Below are 19,574 nucleotides of genomic sequence, written 5' to 3'. Positions count from 1 at the left end.
AGGGAATGTAGTGAGTTGTAGGAAGTTCAGTGAATTATCACTAATACATTCAATATATTCTAGACTTTCAGACATGAATCCACAGGACTAGGTTTTAAACCCTAATTATCGGTTACTTAAAAGCGCAATCTAACAGGCAAAAGCATAATAAGAGCTGTAGTATAGGTACTTCAGGACCTCCCTGGTCCCTTTTAGGTCTTTCTGCCATCCTCTGAAAGTAATAGTTAAAAAGTAGTGCATTCATAACAAAAAAAAATATTTTACTTCTGAGGGAGAAAGTCATTAACCACTGGGTGTGGAAGTATTTTCCGTTAGCAATTTTGTAAACACAGGCTGGAGTGCAACTGTGCCTGTAGGGTCTGCATGACTGGGAGAAACCACAAACCTTCACTACAGGGAGATTTCTATGATCAACTTCTGTGAGACTCGTTTCTTAGTCAAGAGAGTACATACAGGGAAGCAAGGACCATTGATGCAATTAAGGAGCCACACATCTCTGTGTGCTTTTTCAGGATGACATGTGCTGTTTTTCTTTACAGTGGGGCCAAGCAAGAAGTATGGCTGCCTTGCTACAGTAGGACCTAATTTACTAAACCTGAGCCATGGTTGGTGCACCTATTTCTGGGAGTATGAAATTGGAGTGATTTGTGAATTGATTTCTCTCCATTAATATTTTATTATAGCAAGACCATTTAAGATTAGTTGTCCTCTAAGGAGTCTTTTTGAGAGAAGTATTAAAATAATCCCTGGCTAAAATTGCTTATTGAACTGTTTGGAAGAAAGGATTCTTCCTGGGGGCCCCTGCAGTTTTGTCTAGATTGTGGGAAACCAAAGAGGTTTTGGCTTTTCAGATACAGTTTGAAAGTCATTGTTGATATTTTTTTTTCATTCTTTTCCCTTCATCTGTCATTTTTTGTTGTTTTTTTTCTTTTTTTTTTTTAATTTAAAAAATACCCCAACAACCTCAAACAAAACAACAACAAAAAACTGATGAGCTATAATTAGCAGATGAGAAATAGAACAATGTTAAGAAGGCGAATGGATCAAGAAAAGAGTTGGAAGTAAAATATAGGTCTTTTAGATTAGGAGTTAGTGTTTAGCTGATCAGAGTCCTGCTACCCTTCTGCTTTATGGCTTGAATTCCTTCCAATAGACCCAAAGGCTGAAAATTTCCCACTAGTGTCAAAACAACATGCAAAATGTTCAGATGGCCTTTCAGGTTTACAGCAACATTGTGGTAAGCGGTGTGATTGCAATTCAGGTACCCTGCAAAAGTGCTGCCAGCTTTAGAATTACTAAATCTAGCTAAGCTGTGTACCAGAAGTAGTGGGCATTCAATAGCGCGGGCTGCACCACAAACTGAACAAGGCTGGCTGGTGTGTGAGAAAATGCACTGTGTCAGTTGTGATCATGCCTGTCTTTAGTGGAGGAGAGAAGCAGTGTTCTGTAAGTGGCAGAGGTTTGTGTTTCCAATCCCAGAGTGACTTCCTATTTGTGTGTGTATAGGTAGAGTTTGTCATGAGCATACATGACAATGAATGGGAGGGAGAAAAGAAGTGTAATTTGATTCTGTTCCAGAGGGGGAGTGGGTTACAATGTCTGACTTGCCTTTTAAATGCTGGGTGTTTCTGTGTACCTGTCAAAGAAAGGTGTTTATGGCAGGAAGAGAAACTGTTACTCTGTCAGAAAATGAGGCATTGAAAATGCTTTGATTGGCCCAACTGAGGAAAAAGACAAGTTCCCAAAAGAAAATAAGGAGTTTGTGATAACTAAATAGATGACTTTCGTAGAGGTAGAGAAAAACAGTAGAGAGAATGCCCAGGATGAGATTACCCTCTCCTCCTTGGGAAGCAGAATTGAGACCATCGTTTGTGTATGTGCTGTCTGCAGTCATGAATTATTTTAAAGACATATACACAACTTTTAGAACCAACTCTCACCTTAACAATGAGGATATTAGAGTTTTAGATCTGAAACTATTTTGATATGCCAGGAGGAAAACATAACACTGATAGCTGTAGTGGGCAGGAGACAAGACTGGAGTTACCTGCTGAGTCACAGAAATAATGCATAAGACTAACTCCTTAACTGGATCACCCTGTGAATGTTGTCAGTCACCAAAGAGTAAGGGCAAACTGTGTTCATTCTTCTGCATGCTCTTGGCTGCTGTGTACATTGTAGGGAGCAAAGCACACTATTCCCAGCTACCCAGAACAAATGGGTTTTGCTACTCTTATGGGCAAAGATCTTTTCATTACAATGTCATTTGTGAGAACTGGTGCAGTAGAAACCAATGGCCATGTTTCCCTAGGAGCAAGGTTGCAGAAATAAGGCACTAGGCCAGAGGTTCATTTATAATGACCAGGATTCACTTTCCCAGCTCTGGAAACTGCTGACAGTGAGCCCAAGTCATTTTGTCTCAGTATGTAATTCAGTGTCTGTAAAAAGCCCCAAATAATGCTATCAGCCTCTCAGAAGTGAAATGATTTGAAGCCCTTCATGAAAGATGCTATAAAGGCCCAAGCTGCCATAGGAAAACCAGCCCCAACAATACCTCATAGAATATGTGCCTTTCATGTTTGTCCTGGGGCCATGGGGAACAATGTTCTTTCAGGACAACAGATGTCCGTGATTCATGGTGGATTTCCTTCCCTTCTCTCATTAAACTCCATTCATTTTCAGTTCAACCTCTTCATTCTCAAACATGCGTCTTGGATGTTTGTCAATTTCTATTCATTTTACTTAGTCTGCACATCTAATCTCTTTGAGATGAAACATTTCCTTTGATGGCAGAGCCTTAAGAGTGCTATTTTGCCGATTGGGATGCATTGAGGAGAGCCTCTTGGCAAACTGTCTCATTCTTGGGGAACACACATTTGAGTAGCAAGACCTCAGGCATTTATGCTGTGCAAGACACCACAATGCTCAGCACTCAGTAAAACTCAGAAGGGGAACACTGCCTTGAAAAGCAGGGTGCTTACTGGCAAGTGTTTTTCAGGATTGGTGTGGAAAGCTCGCTTCAGTGCCCAGTTTAGTTCATGACTCCCTGTGTAGTTTCAGGCAAGCCACTTCATCTCAGAGTCTGCAGCCTCTAAAGCAATAACACGCACTTCCTTCTTGTGCACCTTATGTGCTCTGCTGGGTGTTTCAGATAGAGGAGAGCAGAGGAACTGTCATGGTAGTGTTCCCTCGTAGTAAATGAAGGGAGATTGACTCCTTTCAGAATAAACTATCCAACAGCAGTGAAATCATAGCAGCTTTGGCTCAGTAGTGATTCAGCAGTGTTTCATCCACTGACACAAGGAAAAGGTCTGTCCTCAGCTCCTTAGGTTTGCTGTTTTACCCTGTTCTCTTTAAGAAAAAGACACTGCACCTGACTGCCATTAGAGCAGGAGACTGCTGCTGCCCTGACTCGAGACATTCTTGAGAGGTTGGTGACATCTGGTGGGAACTGGAAGGATCACAAGCCTCTTACTTTCGTCTTCTGCCACCAACCCTCTTCTGCACTGTGAGCTTTTCTCTCAATCCCAAGTAATTTATTTAAATAAAATAATAATAATAATAATAATAATAATAATAATAATAATAATAATAATAATAATTGCTACAAAACACTTCAAAACAGACCATAAACTTTTCTATTGAAAGTGCACAAAATCAAACCACAACACTATAATGATGCATATTGAGCCCTGCACAGTTTAGATATATAAGGGCTTGAAATGCTGATGTGATCTGACAGAGCTAATATACAAGGAATTTGGCACTGGATTTTTACAGGCATGTAAATACCATATTTTTATCAACCTGGTCAGAATAGCAGTATAAAAAGTAGATGATACAGGTCACATTTGCTCATCATTCAACACCAGACCCCTGTGATATAACCATTCTCCATCAAGTTTAAAATTTGTATAAAGAACATGTATGCCTTAGCCTGGAAAGTATCACTGTGAGTATGTTCAGCAACCCGCTTGTGAGCAGTTAGGTATGAGTGCCCAGAGTTTGGATGAGGTGTGGATCTGACAATGGGCATAAAACTTCAGTGAAGGGAAGGGTAGTGAGGTTAACATTATACTCAGGATAATTCTGGCCAGGAAAGTGGAAATGGGTTGCTTGAAGTTCAAATGAATTATCTAATTGGATCTGCATATAGATGTGCATTAATGAGTTTTTCATTTTTTTTTTTCTAATGTTTTAATCCTATAAACATAAGCACTATTGCCTTTGCATCACTTTTGCAAGTGAACTTTTTGGATCTAGCTATGTACAACATTTGTACAGCTTCAGAGGATACAGCAAGTAATAACCAACAAAATTTTCTCCCAGTGTCTTTTAGATATCAGAACAGTATGTCTGCTGAAAGACAGAGAATTCCCTGCATTTGCCAAAGGTTTTATGAGGCCTTTAATAAAGAGAGAAGAATCTGAAATGTTACCAATCAATCTCCTTTTCTTCTTAATCCCTTTTTTAGGATTTGTAATGATGAAGAATGGGTGTAGAAGGACAAAATCAGTAAAATGATGGTCGAGGTTTTCAGAAGCAATTGTGAAGGCTACATCACCAATCCAGCTACTACCGAGAATCCAGAATGCGGATACACAACACTTGCTAAAATTCAGCTCCCTTTGAAGAATGCTGAACTGGCACCTTAAAGTCACCTGTAAGTTTAAACAAACACAGCCTGTTGCTGCAGCCTAACTTTTCATCATTCAGTACAAAAGCGTTAGGCTAGATGACATTGCAAGTGGATTTTCAGGGTGAAATCCATCAAGTCCAAAGCAAATATCATCTCAGCAACTTAGGAGAAAGATTTTCACTCTAAGGATTCAGGTTGCTTTCCTTGAGCTCCTCAGACCTCTGCCCCCTTCCTGTGCCAGCTCATCTCTGCATTGATTTCATGACGTGTACTATCACTGCTGGTAACTATCAGCAAAGCCAGTTATCTGAAGACCTTCACATGGGAGGCTGCTTTCCATTGTATGAGCTCTGGCCCTATTGTTTATGACAGCACTAGGTGACCTAATTCACTCCAGTGGGTCCATCACACATATCCTCACAGGGTGATTTTCTCCTCTGACAGGCCATTGTTACCATCCCTCCTGCTAGTAATCTGCTAACCTTAGCCTCATGTTCATGCAAACACAAAACTGCACCCTGATGGGGCCATTATTGAAAGCTCATCTAGTTAGTGGATATTTACATGGTCATAGTGAACACAGGGCATGAGCCTAGAGCTACTTGGACAAACCTTAGCATAGCATACTATGTGGAGTGCTTTGAGTTCAGTGTTGGATAAGCCAATTATTTTAGCTTTTCTGACCAGCACTGGAGCAGGATAGAGATCTGCCGATACTGAGGTGTTCGTGGTACTATTACAACACAGTTATAAGCTGTTAAGTCTATAACAAGAGAGAAAGCCATGTTCACCACCACACTACATAAATGGCATCTCTTGGGGCAGAAAGTTTCTCCTGCACAAAGCACAGACAGGAATGAAGGCACAATCTCCCCAAAGAAAATCCCTAGTAGTTGTAAAGGGGTATTTAGTCAAACAGTTTTTATTCTGTTCCACAGAGAGCACTGTTACATACATACATGTGTATTTACAAACACATACAATCCTGTGTTTTAGATTGAGGAGTGAATGGATATCTTATTTTAGCATGGATTATTCTGTGATTTGGCAGAGGGTGAGAATGAAGAAAAGATGACATTACTCCAAGGAGTTAAAGAAAGGTTTTGAATTCTTCCTGCCTGCTCAAGCCAGTGTTATGTAAGCCCCCAGGAGGGCTCCCTGGATAATTGAACAAAGGGAACATAACCCAGTAGCCACTCACACTCTTATCCAGGGATCTAAGTTGATGTTGATGAGAAGGGGAGTAGGTGGAGATGTCTCCATGAGATTGAAAATCTCAGCAGGACCTGGCATGGAGTCCTCTGGAAGGAGTTGCTCTTGCCTGGAGCAATGTTGCTCTGAAGGAGCTGAACATTTGTGTTGAGCTGAGAGGTGTGGTCATCACACTGCTGCTGACATCTCAGGCTTTATATGTATTCTGACTATGAGAAGAGTTTTACATCTTTTCATCTAAAATCATTGTTAAGCAGAAGGAATGATGTTCTGTCCATGCTAGTGTTTCAAGTTAGATGATACAAAAGAATTTCTAACTGTGAAATAACCACTTTGTTCTACTTACTGCTCAAATGAAACCTAAGTAGAATTCTACTCTTTCCAGTGGACAGGCAAATGCAATGGGAATAGCTCATAGTAATGTAAAATGTTTCCCTTAATGAAGCAGCACAAATTTTCTTATAATAGAGACATATGTTTGCTACATGTACCCTAACTCACACACAGTGGTGGAGGGAAATGTGTGGTAACTGAAAAGTGCAAGCATGAAAAATATTTTATGCTTTTTATTGTCTTATCCTTGAGTACTTCCTTGACACTTCACAAGCGTTACCTGTGACTCATGCATCTCCTCTATGACAGCAAAACAGTAGACAAAGAAAATGAGGTGCGATACTATTAAGGGAGTTGTCTTATAATGCATTATAGACATGGTGAAAATAGGAACCCAGAAGTTCTGTGGGAATATGTGTAGTGCTATTCTAAGAAAGTTCAGAAGGCACTGTCTGTGTTCATGTTGAATACACAACTACAAGTTTTGCCTGGTTTCAGTGGATTAAATAGATGTGAGATGGAGTAAGAATAGTTTAGTGAGACACCAAGGTTCAGTTCCTGCCTCTGAAATAATGGCAGCCTCGTGATCACCAGAACAGTCTTATCAGTGATGACATGGTGCTAAAGTTGCAGTAAAATCTGGAGCCAGCTGAGTGAGTTTTGGGATTTTCTTGCAAAGATTAAACAGTTCTGGATCTACTGTTTCATCCAGTATTTCCAAAAGTGTGTGAGCTAATTTTCTGTCTGCTATAAGCAGGCTTTTTTTGGTATATGTTACTAGTTGTGGCAAGACGGCAGGCCAGGCATGCTCTCTCCTGATGTTGTACCCAAGTTCCTACTTTATCAGCACTTCTACATGTACATAACAACAGTTTCCTTGCACTCATAGTGGGGATTTGCTTTGTGAATACTAGTGTTGCTATAGCTACATTTCTCTAATGTTCATTATTTCCCATAGTGCCCTTGTCACTCATCCAGGGATGATGGCATTAAGCTCACAGCATGCCGTTTCTGCCTTGGGAGCTATTGATAGGTGTACCGAATGGGCCAAGAGGTAAAGCAGCTGGTGCTTTGCCTGAGCTAAATCTACTTCAATCATGAAGGAAGTAGTCAGGGAAATAGACACTTTTTTACAGCAGTGGGTTGGGAAAAGAAAGCGTAAAATCACTAGGGCTCCTTTAGAAGAAGGCTGAACAGGAAGGAGGAGAAGAAATTGTCATTTCTCAAGAGAGCAAATGCAGGGAGGGAAGCAAGCACAGGCAACTTCAATTAATTGTTATGTTGTGTAATGAGCTGGGATGCTGGACAGCTACTGTATAGTCCCCATTGTATCTGTCATTTGGTTGGGAGTGTACTGCTCTCAGGCATTTTAGCTGGATTTTGGTTTTGAATGGTTTAATGAGCAAGATAAATAGCTGTAAAATTCAGAACAGGATCTCAAAAAGTTCACTGTCCCTCAGGCGTGCATGTGTATCTGGTGCTGTGCAGAAGGGGCAATGAATTCTGAACTGCTGCCTGCTTCCTATGCAGCTACGAACAGAACTCAGTTACACAAAAGAAGACATCAAAGAGTTAAGACTAGCTAAATAGTAGAGCTGGTCACTGGCAGATCTTGCAGACTGACATCCAAGTCGTACTCCAGACTTTGCAAATTCTCTTAAAATCCCATACTGGATTCTCAGGCCTTGATCAGTGCATAAGTGGTATTAAAACAGCAAGACTCTCATGCTAGTAGGCACTAAAAAGCCTGTATCTCCTAATTCCAGTAGACATGCAGCTGCTGAATGGAATCTGGTCCTCTCTCTGAATCAGTGTTGACATGTTAAGGCCACTGAGATGATTAACAAATTGGAATGTCTGCTGTATAAGGAGAAGCTGTGAGACCTCTGGTTATTTAGCATGGAAAAGAGAATGCTCAGGGGAATCTTATCAATATGTACAAATTCTTAGATGGGAGAGAGTAAAGAAGTAAAGAAGGTAGAAACAGACTCCTCTTAGTGGTATCCAGTGACAGGACAAGACACAAGGGGTGAAACTTGAAATACAGGGAATTCCAGTTAAATATCAGAAAAAACGTTTTACTCTAAGGATGGTCAAACATCAGAACAGGTTTCCTAGACAGGTCATGGAGTCTCCATTCTTGGAGATATTCAAAACCCAACCGAGCACAGCCCTGAGCTCTAGATGATGCTGCTCTGAGTTGAAGGGGTTAGACTAGATGTTCTCCAGACATTCCTTCCAGTCTTAACTAGTCTCTGGTTTTATGGTTCAGTGCTAAATGTTCCATGCTATTAGTTCTGGAGAAGCATGAATAGAAGCATGAAGTTCTGTTATTTCTGGTATACATCAAGTAATCAATCAAGGAAAAAAAAAAAAAAAGCCTGTATGGCACTACAGAACACTCTTCTGGTTTCACGACCTTATTTCTAAACCTACAGAGCTACAATAGTGCAAGATTATGTGCAAATCACACTTTACTGTTGCACACATCTTTGTAAGTGGTGTGTACTTACTCCACACAAGCTACTGGACATTCAAAGGATCAGTCTAATAGTGGACTGTCACCCTCAGTCTGCTTAAACTGCAAGGGCAAGTTCTCTTTTCAGCATGAAGATCTCAGCTAACTACAATAATATTTAGTCTTTGCACACAGCAGGCGGGCAATCTTCATGTTGAGCCTAGCTTTACGATTTAACAACTGTGAGAAATACCATAATCCTTCACTGGTAACTGAGTGTTTTGCACCTGAAGGTGTTATTCCATTATAATTCCAATAAAAAAGGCACTCGGACTAGGTGAAGTATCATTTAAAGTGCTATTTATTAATGCTAACGCTGTAAAGGAAGAGATGATAGTATAGACAATCCTATGTCTCTTCAGATGCTGGAGACTCCAAGTAGCGCAGCATCAAACAGGCATCTGATCCAGATGCATCACACTGTGCAGGTCCTGTCTGTGGAAGGGTTATCCCATTTTGGTCATTTGAACTATTATAGGATTTTCTCACAAGGAAACAACTCCATTCAGCATTTCTACAGTCCACCAGGAAGAAGGTTGACATGAGAATTTCTTGCTGCACTGTTAGATAAAGGCAAGGACTCATAAGTGGCGTAATCACCAGTACCAGGAGGGAGCTGCCTACAGGCTTTCTGTTACAATTCACTAGCTACACTTATACTGTGGCTAAGGGATATTTGTAGCACAACACCAGCTTGAAGGCTAAGCTGTATATGGAGAAAGTGTGTGCTCGGGCCTGCTCAGCTTAACCATTATGATGAGAGGTGCTGTTCTGTGGACAGAGCTACTGTTTGAACACACTGACAAGGTTTTGTGCTACAGTATGAATCTGAGGACTAGCAGGTGTTTACTTGAGTATGTGAGCTGATGGATATAACCAGATTCTGCTATACTTAAATGCCTCTTAGCAGTCTTCTAACTGTTCTTAATTTATCTACACTTTGAGCTCAGTGGCCCCATCTATAAGGGATATGAGTGTACCCCAGTAGTGCAGTGTAAAAGAAGAAACCTGTGAGGTGCAGAGAATCCTGTTTAAGTGGTTTGGCTTATTCAGGAAGTCTGCAGCAGAGCTGCAAGTTGAATCCCTGAGTCCTACCTTTAAAGGAGAAGCTGAGAACAGATGTTTCCTTAGCATCTCCAAAAGAACATGTACAGCAGCCACATCTGCTGAGCACTTTCTGGTGATGACTTCTTGTTTCCAAACTCATTTCTCCAAACATGGTACCTACTGTAGGAAGAAACTGTGTTTGTCAGTTCAGACCTTCCCTCCTCAAAATGCATCTGCTGTCTAGATTGACTGTCAGCAGTGAAGCTCACAAGCAGTACTAGTTCTGAGGTGACCAGCCTTTAACTTCAAACATGTTCAGAACTCTCAAACTGCAGTTTTCTTAAAATGTTTTCAGGCTGTGGATTGAGAGACTTGATCTGTAGGACTGCTCTGGGACTGTGACAGATGGAGGACCTGTCACCCAGCATGTGGTAAATTGCATCTATTTGGCTCAGCTCAAAGTTGGTTCGAGAAATTCTGAGATTTTCTGTGGATGAAAGTTTCTTATATGACAGATTATGAAATATCTGGAAGGACAGTTCTATCTCACACTGCTAGCAGCCTTAGAGGACTAGATCTGTGTAAAAGTGTGTGTCTCATCCAAAACAAAGTTCAGTATGAGTGAGGATGTCATTATGGGGATCATAAGCATAGTATCTGTTTAAAAGCACTTAATTACTATATCCTTAAAAGATAAGAACATGAGATATGGGAGAATGTCTCAGAGGTCAGTAATACTTGTTTTAGGGGAATGTATAAAAGGTATCATAATCACAAAATCCGCCTTTACAGGAAATATAAATATAAGCCCTAATCACTAAAAACTATTTTCTCTAGAGCTCTTAATGGTTAGTAGTTAAGTTTTACAGCTGTTTTTTCATCAAAATAAATTGAAACGAAAGTCACTTCAATGTTTCAGGAATCTTTTAATATCCCTGTAAAATGGGAAAAAAAATTGTCAAACAGCAAACACTTCTGTGGAACACCTGCAATAATGATGCACAGATAGGAAGGAAGAAATAATGCCATGAAGATTGTCTTCTAAATCCAGAATGCTTGTTCTAAACTACAGAAAAAACACCTTTGCATAAAGTACAGGAATATTGTCACTGAGAATCTTCTTAAAGTTGTGGTACAAAAAGTGAATTGTGCATTTGTGTGCAGTGTAGTGCATTCATCGTATAGCAGTACATGTGCGGTAATTAAAATCAAAGTGAAAGGTCAAATACCAAACAAAAATTTGGCTGATGACACTTGACAAAACTGTGCAAATAGTCCTTTCTATGTAACACAAAGACAGTAATGCAGAGTGTATGGAAAGTAATGCTTCTGGGAAGACACAAATTCAATTAATTTAAGACAAAACCTTAAATTATTTTTATGTTTTTACCAATAAATATCCGAGGTTACTCCACTAATTTAGCGTTACTCTGGATCTCTATCAGTATGGTTGAAATTATCATTTGGCTCACAGTATAAATTTAATTTCTGTGTTTTCCTGACTTCCAGCAGACTGTCTGTGGGCAGAAAGAAAAAAATAGCCCTTGGCCTTAATTATAATTGTAATACAGTGTCTTTTCCTAAAAGTCATACTTTTAATTAGCATTTAATCCATCATTCTTTCTGAACCATAAACCTCTCATTTATAATGAAAATAAACAACTATTTTGTGTCCTGTTTCTACCACAGTTTTTAATTCAAATGTCACTTATCATTTTTACCTTTCCTAAAAGCAAAGACGTTTAAAATATGTACAATTGAGTTAAAGAAATGCTGTTCTAATTTCCTATGTGTAAAAGTTACTATTCCAATGCACTTTTAATAACTTCACTTCCATATATACCACCTTCTAGCTAAAAGACTTGGAAGTAGTACTGTGGAAACAAGTAAAATCATACAAACTTGAGCAGCAGATTTCTGCTCAAATCCATTCAAACTCACACTAACAGAAACACTTTTTACAAGAGAAAAAAACTGTACAAAGAGTTATATACTCTAGTTTAAAGATCTTATTCAGCCCCTACTGAAAGCAGTGGGACTTCCAATTGATGGGCTCAGATCCTAGATAAGAATTACAAAATAGTAAATAACTGGAAATGATCGGGGGAGATGAAGCGTATATGTGTGCAATAGTGCACACACAGTCATTTTATCTGGTTTAGTATTGCATTCTTTTTTACATGCATGCACAATGAAATACTGATGCTATCTACACCTGTTCATACTGCTGGGAAAAATTAGTATTCCATCCAGATAACAGAATGCTCTTCCTGCTTTGAAGAGACAAGGGTTTAAAGGCATCCTATTTTTCTGTCAGTTTCTTTATTTAAGATGTCTAGTGATGATGATATAAACTACTGGGCTGGAGTGATGACTGGAAATGGTTCTACACTGTTCAAGCAACCAAAGGTAAACAAATTGAGTCCTTCCGCACAAAAAGCATAACTACTGTAGAAAATACCGATTTGCAGTCCAGAAGCCAATAGTACACAACAATATGTAAGGAACAACTAATTTTCCACCAACACCAGCTGAATCTTGCATCTTTATAGAGGCCTTCTGGGAAGTAAAACTAATTCCAAAGGCTGCTATCTCCTTGTCACAGTTCCAAAGTATTTTCCCAACAATTAGTACATTATGACACAGAACACTCAAATTGTCCATGGCACTGTAACGGCAGTGTTGCAGTGCTGGTTGGCTGTTTCTCCAAACTGTGAGCCAAGATTTAAATGATTTACTCAGGACATGTTAAACAAGGTTTTGAAAGTGATCTAAAAAAGCATGTAGTATAACACTTGTCTGTGCTGGGTTGTTATCTCTTTAAAGCGATTGCTGAGTGGTTCCTCCAGTCCAATGGGAAGAACAGCAGGGAAGAGTCATATTGCAGTCAGTAGGAATACATTGCTTGAAGGTTCTGAAGGACTTCTAGCACAACTTCATAACAGAACAAATACTCATCCTGTATGCAGAGACACCATTGTGAATACCTGGATACATTCAACAGAAATCATACACAAAGAAGGAGGAACTGCCTGAAGTCCTGTTTGTAACATCAGCATCTTTGTAACATGGATACAAAAATCTAGATATCTAAGAGAATCCTTGGTTTTTTGTTCTGTCACTTGTAAAAGTTCAGGAACATTTTCTGATTCAATGCAGTATCTGTAAGCTTGTGCTCATGTCTCATTAGGTCAATGAAGGTTATCTATTCGCTTAATTTTAGTCACATGCTTGATCATTATGCTGAATAAAAATATATCAAAGCATGTGCTAAAATACTTGCCTATAGGAAAAGCTTATCCTTTTAGTCCCACCACCCATTTGCTCTAAATAGGTTTAGCTCCCTCTTGTTTTTTCTTGTATGAAAACTCTTGTCAGGGGTAGGTTTAACTCAGCAGTTGAACAGTTTACTGAGGTGACAATAACTCAGCAAGAGCAAGAATTCAACAGAAGGCTGCAATTTTGCAAGGTAGAATTTATGGTATCTCACCATTTTCGTTGTTGATCCCTGGTTTTGTTTTTGTTTTAAAAAGAAAGGGCGGGGGAGGGGGCTGAAGGGGGAAGTGGGGGAGCAGAGCTTCTATCTGTAGTATATCGGTGCTTTGCTTTTATTTCAATTAGTAAGGGACAGGCCTTTCATATTTAAATCTAGACATTGCTTACCTGGACGGCTGTTATTTTCCTTAAATGAGAAGGCTAAAAATATGCTTTAATTTAGCATATGGATATGTACCACTAATTGACGCTTTTAAAAATCTGAATCTCGTTGAATATTGAGGACTTACCTTAGTTTGAATCATGCCAAAACGCTGATCTCTCAAATCTCTCACTATCTGCTTGATGTTGAACTATCAGAAGAGAACAATTTTTGTTTTGTTGACATGCAAGTTATAAAGAAAGATTTAAGCACTTTCAGATGGGGAAGCTGTGTCTCAGCCCTTTTACAAACAGAATATTTGTAGTTATTATCTTTGTAGTTATTGTGTTTGTTGTGTAAAACAACAAAAGCTGGGTTTATTCAATTTTGTTAGGATTAATTCTATCAGGAATTACTCTGGTCTAAGAAATCCCCACATGTTGATGACATCCATACCAGTTTGTAATATTTAATGATTATCTATTTGACACTTACATGTAGATCTTTTTCTATATAGCTGAGCAGAATTTCAACACACAGCAAAACTCCACTTCTTCCAATGCCAGTGCCACAGTGAGCAACAATAGGTCCTGTCCTGTGAGCTTTTCTCATGTAGCAAATAAATTTTACAAGCTGCTCAGCCAGTTTGGGAGTATTGTGGTCCGGCCAAGTGGAAAACTGCAAATGACTTATAATGCGCTTCTCTTCTGTCTGGAAGTGAAAAACAAGAAATGTTAAAAACTATCAGTCCTAAGGCAGATTTTCAAGGAATTCCACTGATAAATTTTCCTTCAGTCTCATTCTTAGTCAGTTTTTTGTCTACCCTATGTTCTTCAGCTTTTTGTACTTGACCCTATTAAGGTTTATTTTAGTTTGTCAGATGCACTCAGAAGACGTAGGAGTAGGAAATTTACTTCATATCATTTTGATGAGACACTGAAGTTACTCTATTGCCCCAAAAGGGTGTAGTTACCTTCTTTGTTGATTAGAAAGGAAAAAACAAAATCATTTGTTAAATTAGAACATTCCATTACTGTTTACTAGATTTTTTTTTTTTTTGTAACTGAAATAAGCCATACTAATGGAAGAGTAGTAATATGATAGCCTCAATAGTAATATCATAAATGGTATTCTGGGTATCAGATATAAAAGAATAACTTGTGATTAGATACCCTACCATACAAACCAAATCAACTAAAAAAATGTTTAAAAGAATAAACATAATGTAGATAAACAGTATTTTTAACTGAATGGTCCTGGGACAGCACTTCTTGTTGCCAACTTGCCGAACTGCATTAAGCTGAATGCAAAACAACAACCTGTTTTTTTACCATCAGAAGAATTTGAATGCATGTCTGGATTTCTGCTGAAGTAAACCTCTGATTTTGTATAATAATTTAATATTGGTCCAAGACAGACAGCAAACATAACATGTTCATTGAAACAATCACATATAATGGCCCATCTTCCCATCTGAATAATCTTTTTGGAAGACTCATATCAAATACTTTACTATGTTTCACACTCAGTGACATAAGGTGTATTGTGTTATCTTCATATAGAGAAATGGTGTTCTTGATGGAAAAAGACAAAAAGTCTGGCACAAGTACAAATATTTTAATTATTCCATTAACTAATAGGTCCTACAGAAATTTTTGCAAAGCTTTACTTAATAATGAGGCAAGACTGATGGACTTATAATTGTTCCAGTTTCCATGTTCTTATCCCCGGATTTTATATTTGTTAGGTTTCTAAAAATTCGCTGCTAGATTTGCAGTGTTGTGTATATTCATGCCTTTTCACGAATGAAAGAAGTGTCATTTGCTCTAAATTCTACGACGAAAACCAATTTTTTCCCCTCTTTTCTTCCAGTCACCATTACAAAATATGAACTCACTCTGTCCACCCTTACTGATTTTATTTGATAAGAACAGTAAGCAATTCTGCAAAACACTGAACACACTAGCTCTGTGACCATTAAAGGACTAATTTTTGGACATTCTTGTCCAAATGTAGGTAATGTTGGATCCACATCTTGTGCAATGAACAAAGAAGCAGCACTTCATTAACTCTAATTTCATGCCCGTTATTCAGATTTTTACATTCCCAAAAAATAGTGAGCAAATATTACGGAGGAAGCAAATGTAACACTGGTATTTACTCATGAAAAGTATCTAATCTTTTTCATCATATATGAAAGTATTAAATGTACTTACCTGCTTGTTGGTCATTACTATTGTTCTAACTATGAAATATTCCAGAATCTGGTAACTGTCTAGCCTTAGATGGAAATTAGCCAGTTCTGTAGAGCCATGAGGAGCTTCAGGCCAGTATCGATGACATCTGACTTGCCCTAGCTCCACTTCTTTTGTCATCATGGCAATCACATCTGATTCACTCTCCCAGACCATTTGCCAAAAGTCAGCCATAGTGGATGGTAGAGGCCCTTGGGTTATAATATAAAAATGTTCCTCTTCTCCAACTTTCATTCTAATGTAACTTGCATTAATGTAGCCATTCTTTTCTCCCAGAGGAACTCGTGTCTTATCATCTGTACAGAAACAGAAAGTTGCTATTTCAGCTGTAGATCTGAAGCAGAGTTCTACAATCTCTAACACTCAGGAGATGGGGAAGCTCAGCTTCTGAATTTTGGAATGCATTTGACTAGTAACACTAATATTAATAACTACTAAAAGGAATTCCAGCTTTATTTCTCTTAAGGTATTTGTGTTACACTCTGATGAGCCTTATAATTACCATAAAATTGTTTGGCAGTGATTCAAAATAGTGTATCCAGCACTACCTTTAAGGTATGGCATGGGAACATTGTCACTGGTTATTGGTGCTATAAACCAGGGAATTTCTGAGAATGTATACTGTATCACTAATATAGACAGGTAACTGTGCTACAAATTTCGTATGTGTTGTCCTGCTACTGCAGTTTAGAAAGACATCAAGGGTCCAGAAAGTGTTCTCCCTCTGTTGTGATACCTCTTGGGGAATCATTGGGCAGTACAATATGTTTTTTAAATCCCTGATAACAGCAATCATACAGCTCTTGCACTCAAATCTTCTTTCTAAAATTACTTCAGTGATGAAATTTGTTTGTGACTCAGATAAGAGAAGAGCAGCTGACAGCTCTGGTTGGATATTATACTTTCATATACTTCTGAAAGAATCTTTCGAAGAGCTACATAACTCCATGATTTTCACTGTACTTTTCAGAATTCCACTGTGTCATAAGCAATAGATGTAGTTGTGCATTTAATCAGATTTAAACAACTGCTATTATAGTTAAGTTACACTTGCCCACAGAAATGTAGATCAGTATCTCTGAGGAAGAGGGAAGGAAACATCAAGACAGCTGTCCCTCTACCAGACCAAGTCATGCCTTGTGGAAGATGATACTTCAGAAAATCACACGTTTTGCAATTGTCATCCTTACGTGAACTCTACCTCTTTTTGAAAAATCTCAACACATTTCATTATTAGTGGAGCTCTTTGTGACTAAGGATGTGGTGGGGTTTGCACCTCCTATATCCCAGTGTTATAGCTGGTTTTCTGTTTTCTGATGTCTTTGTTCAATGAATGTACGTTCTCATTAGTGTGCATACTTACATGGAATAATATCTTGGTATCTATTTTTATCCTGGTTTTCTGGTGCTTTGCCAGTTCTGCAGTCATCTATTGGTTTCACATGTTCTAAAGCCTAGATCAAAGAGAAATAGTCAATCCATTTTGTTCATAGCCTTTACAGACAACCTTTACAGAGTGTGAGAAAACTTTACTGTTATGTGTGACCCAGGACTCACAAATAGACTTCTTACAGAAGACAATCAATGCATCATTCTCTAAACTTGTAGGCAAGGAATTTAAATTGCTTTGTATTTTCTCCAGCCTGCACAAAATTTCTGGGTTTTCAAGTGAGATTTCCAACCCACATCCCCAACCCCTCTCATTACAAATCCCTGCTGTATATTTCTGTAAAACAGATGTTTGGAATAGTGTCTTGGCCAAATGTCAGCATTCATAATTGATAACATACTGACTGAAGCACCACCTGTTGCACCATTAACAGGTAGGGAATATCAATGAATACTTTTCAGTGACAGAGAAAGTGATGGATAAAGGTAACAGCATCAATTTTGTTGAGTGCAAACCATAGAGTCATTAAGTATTTCATAGCAGATTTAGGGGAGCAGAACACAATGTAGCTGGAAGCAGGAATGTGCAAGTTCATTTCATTTACAGCTTTGAGTTACCTTTACTTTTCTTTATTCTTTTGCCTCTTTGGTATGAATTGCACAATGCTCAGCCATCACATTGTGCCACTGTGCAGTATATATGGACTGACATACATGTGACAGTTTTTTAACATCATCAGTTCGTGCAGTTTTTACTCAGATAAAATATCCATTTGCTTTGGTAACCAGTGCTTTACCTATTAGATCTTTGTGTTTTCTGTGCAGATGCGTGACTCAGCTCATAGTATGCTATGCCTATGTCAGTAATGGAATGGAATGAATGGAAATTAATACATGCCCTTGAGCCTTCAGGGAAAGTCAGCAAATCCTATACATTTGAGCCTGTGGGATTTTGTACTCAGTAAGCCAGAGATATAAAGGAAAGTGAAATAAATTAATAATATTGTAATCAGTAGGGAAAAGTGGTAGCAATCTGTTTCTCTGGTGATGAGTAGGACATCCTTTAAAGGAAATTCCAGTACTGTGTTGAAGAGTTATGAATTTATTTCTTTGAGAATTTGATGACAACTATTTATATCCTGGAACAAGAAATTTTATATACTTTCCTAATTTTACACTTTTTAATTACTTATACGTTATCAAATGTAATTATGTGTTTTCATTATCTATGGAAGTCTGTTACTTTTTCTTTTTAATTTCACAAAGTTCCTGACCTTAATAGCGTTTTGTGGCAATGAGTTCCCTGGATCACTGGAACATTGTGTGAAACATTTTCTTTTCATCAACTGTTTCAACACTAGTGAATCCCTAGCAGCATGGATTTCTTGCTTTAATGAAACCTCTAGAATAATTTCTAGGCAGATGTTCAGCAGAGTTGAGGGGGTAATAGGAAGAAGTCCCTCTAGGAAAAAGTGATTCAATACTCTACTTTTGTGCATTATTTGTTTTTCGTTGCATGTGGACAATATCTTTGCACAGGGAATATTGTGAGCCTGACCTGCAGGGAAAGAGAGAGATCCAAATATTGTAGCATCACCCAAACAGCAGAGTAGGAGCCCCGCTCTAGCTGGAATAATTCTCTGAGAAAGTGAAGTCAGTAAAGGCATGCAAGTTGGTCTCCCACACAGTATGCTCAAGACTGCTCAAAGTCACTTTCTTAGCTCTGCTAAACACTCAGATCTTAAAAAGGAATCACACTTTACCATGAACTCCTTTAACACCTCTTGATTCTCAATCCGCAACTGAAGGTCTTGAATAAGACCTGTGATGCCAGTCCTTGGACCTACTCCAGTCAGTGATGGTTTGAAGTTAATTAACTGAGTCAGTTCATCTCCAGAAGCAAAGGTTCTGCCTATATATTAACAGGAAAATGAAGGAGTTTTAAATGATTGTTGGTCATAGCACAAAGTCTTGGCTTTAAAAACTAGTGGGTTGCAGTACTTAAGTGCATTTTGAGGCTTATACTGTGGAAGTGAAATGCGAAAAAATATTTTTGGCTTACTTATGTTCACAGCAGAAAGAAGAGTAAGTGAGCACCATGGATACAACCAGCACCACATTTCATGTAATTTGGAAGTAGAGCCAACTATTGCAGCTTACTGCCTCATATAGCTTCTAAATACAGTTTGTTCTAGATAAACAGTACTTGCAGAAATATAAACTTCAATGCTAGTTTATATTGGTAGAGGAGACTGGCCACATTTTCATGGAATCATCTTCATGTTTCCAACACTTTCCTGAAAATTAGTATTGCCACACCCCACTGCTAGGGATACTCACTGCAAATTCTTCCTTCCTCAAGTAAAAAAATATTTTCAGTTGTTTTCAGCTTCCCTCACATTCCTGTTCAAGAATGATACATAAAGTATCTTTGCTGCACCAAAATCAGGATTCAGTTTTACTAATTTGGTCATCCTGAAGTATATGTTCTCATCCAAAAATTGACATTAAGAAGGATAAATATTTATGTCTCCAGAAATATCA

The 19,574-nt window shown here is 38.4% G+C and overlaps 1 protein-coding gene across 4 annotated transcripts in view; it reads right to left on the bottom strand.

The window, feature by feature from the left end:
* Positions 1–10,702: 10,702 nt before the first annotated feature.
* Positions 10,703–19,574, bottom strand: part of FRMPD2 (FERM and PDZ domain containing 2) — a 67,350-nt gene continuing 58,478 nt past the window's right edge. For all 4 annotated transcript variants that reach the window (XM_071811962.1, XM_071811963.1, XM_071811964.1 and 1 more), the window contains 6 exons: positions 18,794–18,942; positions 17,005–17,095; positions 15,603–15,937; positions 13,882–14,097; positions 13,535–13,597; positions 10,703–12,708 (listed from right to left, as the gene is read on the bottom strand). In XM_071811962.1, the coding sequence (XP_071668063.1) occupies positions 12,637–12,708; positions 13,535–13,597; positions 13,882–14,097; positions 15,603–15,937; positions 17,005–17,095; positions 18,794–18,942 (926 nt within the window). In that variant the 3' untranslated portion in view covers positions 10,703–12,636. The remainder of the gene's footprint in view (positions 12,709–13,534; positions 13,598–13,881; positions 14,098–15,602; positions 15,938–17,004; positions 17,096–18,793; positions 18,943–19,574) is intronic.

The sequence above is a fragment of the Patagioenas fasciata genome, chromosome 8 (assembly GCF_037038585.1).
Source record: "Patagioenas fasciata isolate bPatFas1 chromosome 8, bPatFas1.hap1, whole genome shotgun sequence".
NCBI classification, from domain to species: domain Eukaryota; kingdom Metazoa; phylum Chordata; class Aves; order Columbiformes; family Columbidae; genus Patagioenas; species Patagioenas fasciata.
Note: the sequence above shows the minus strand (reverse complement) of the source record. Positions and strands in the feature narration are given on the sequence as shown.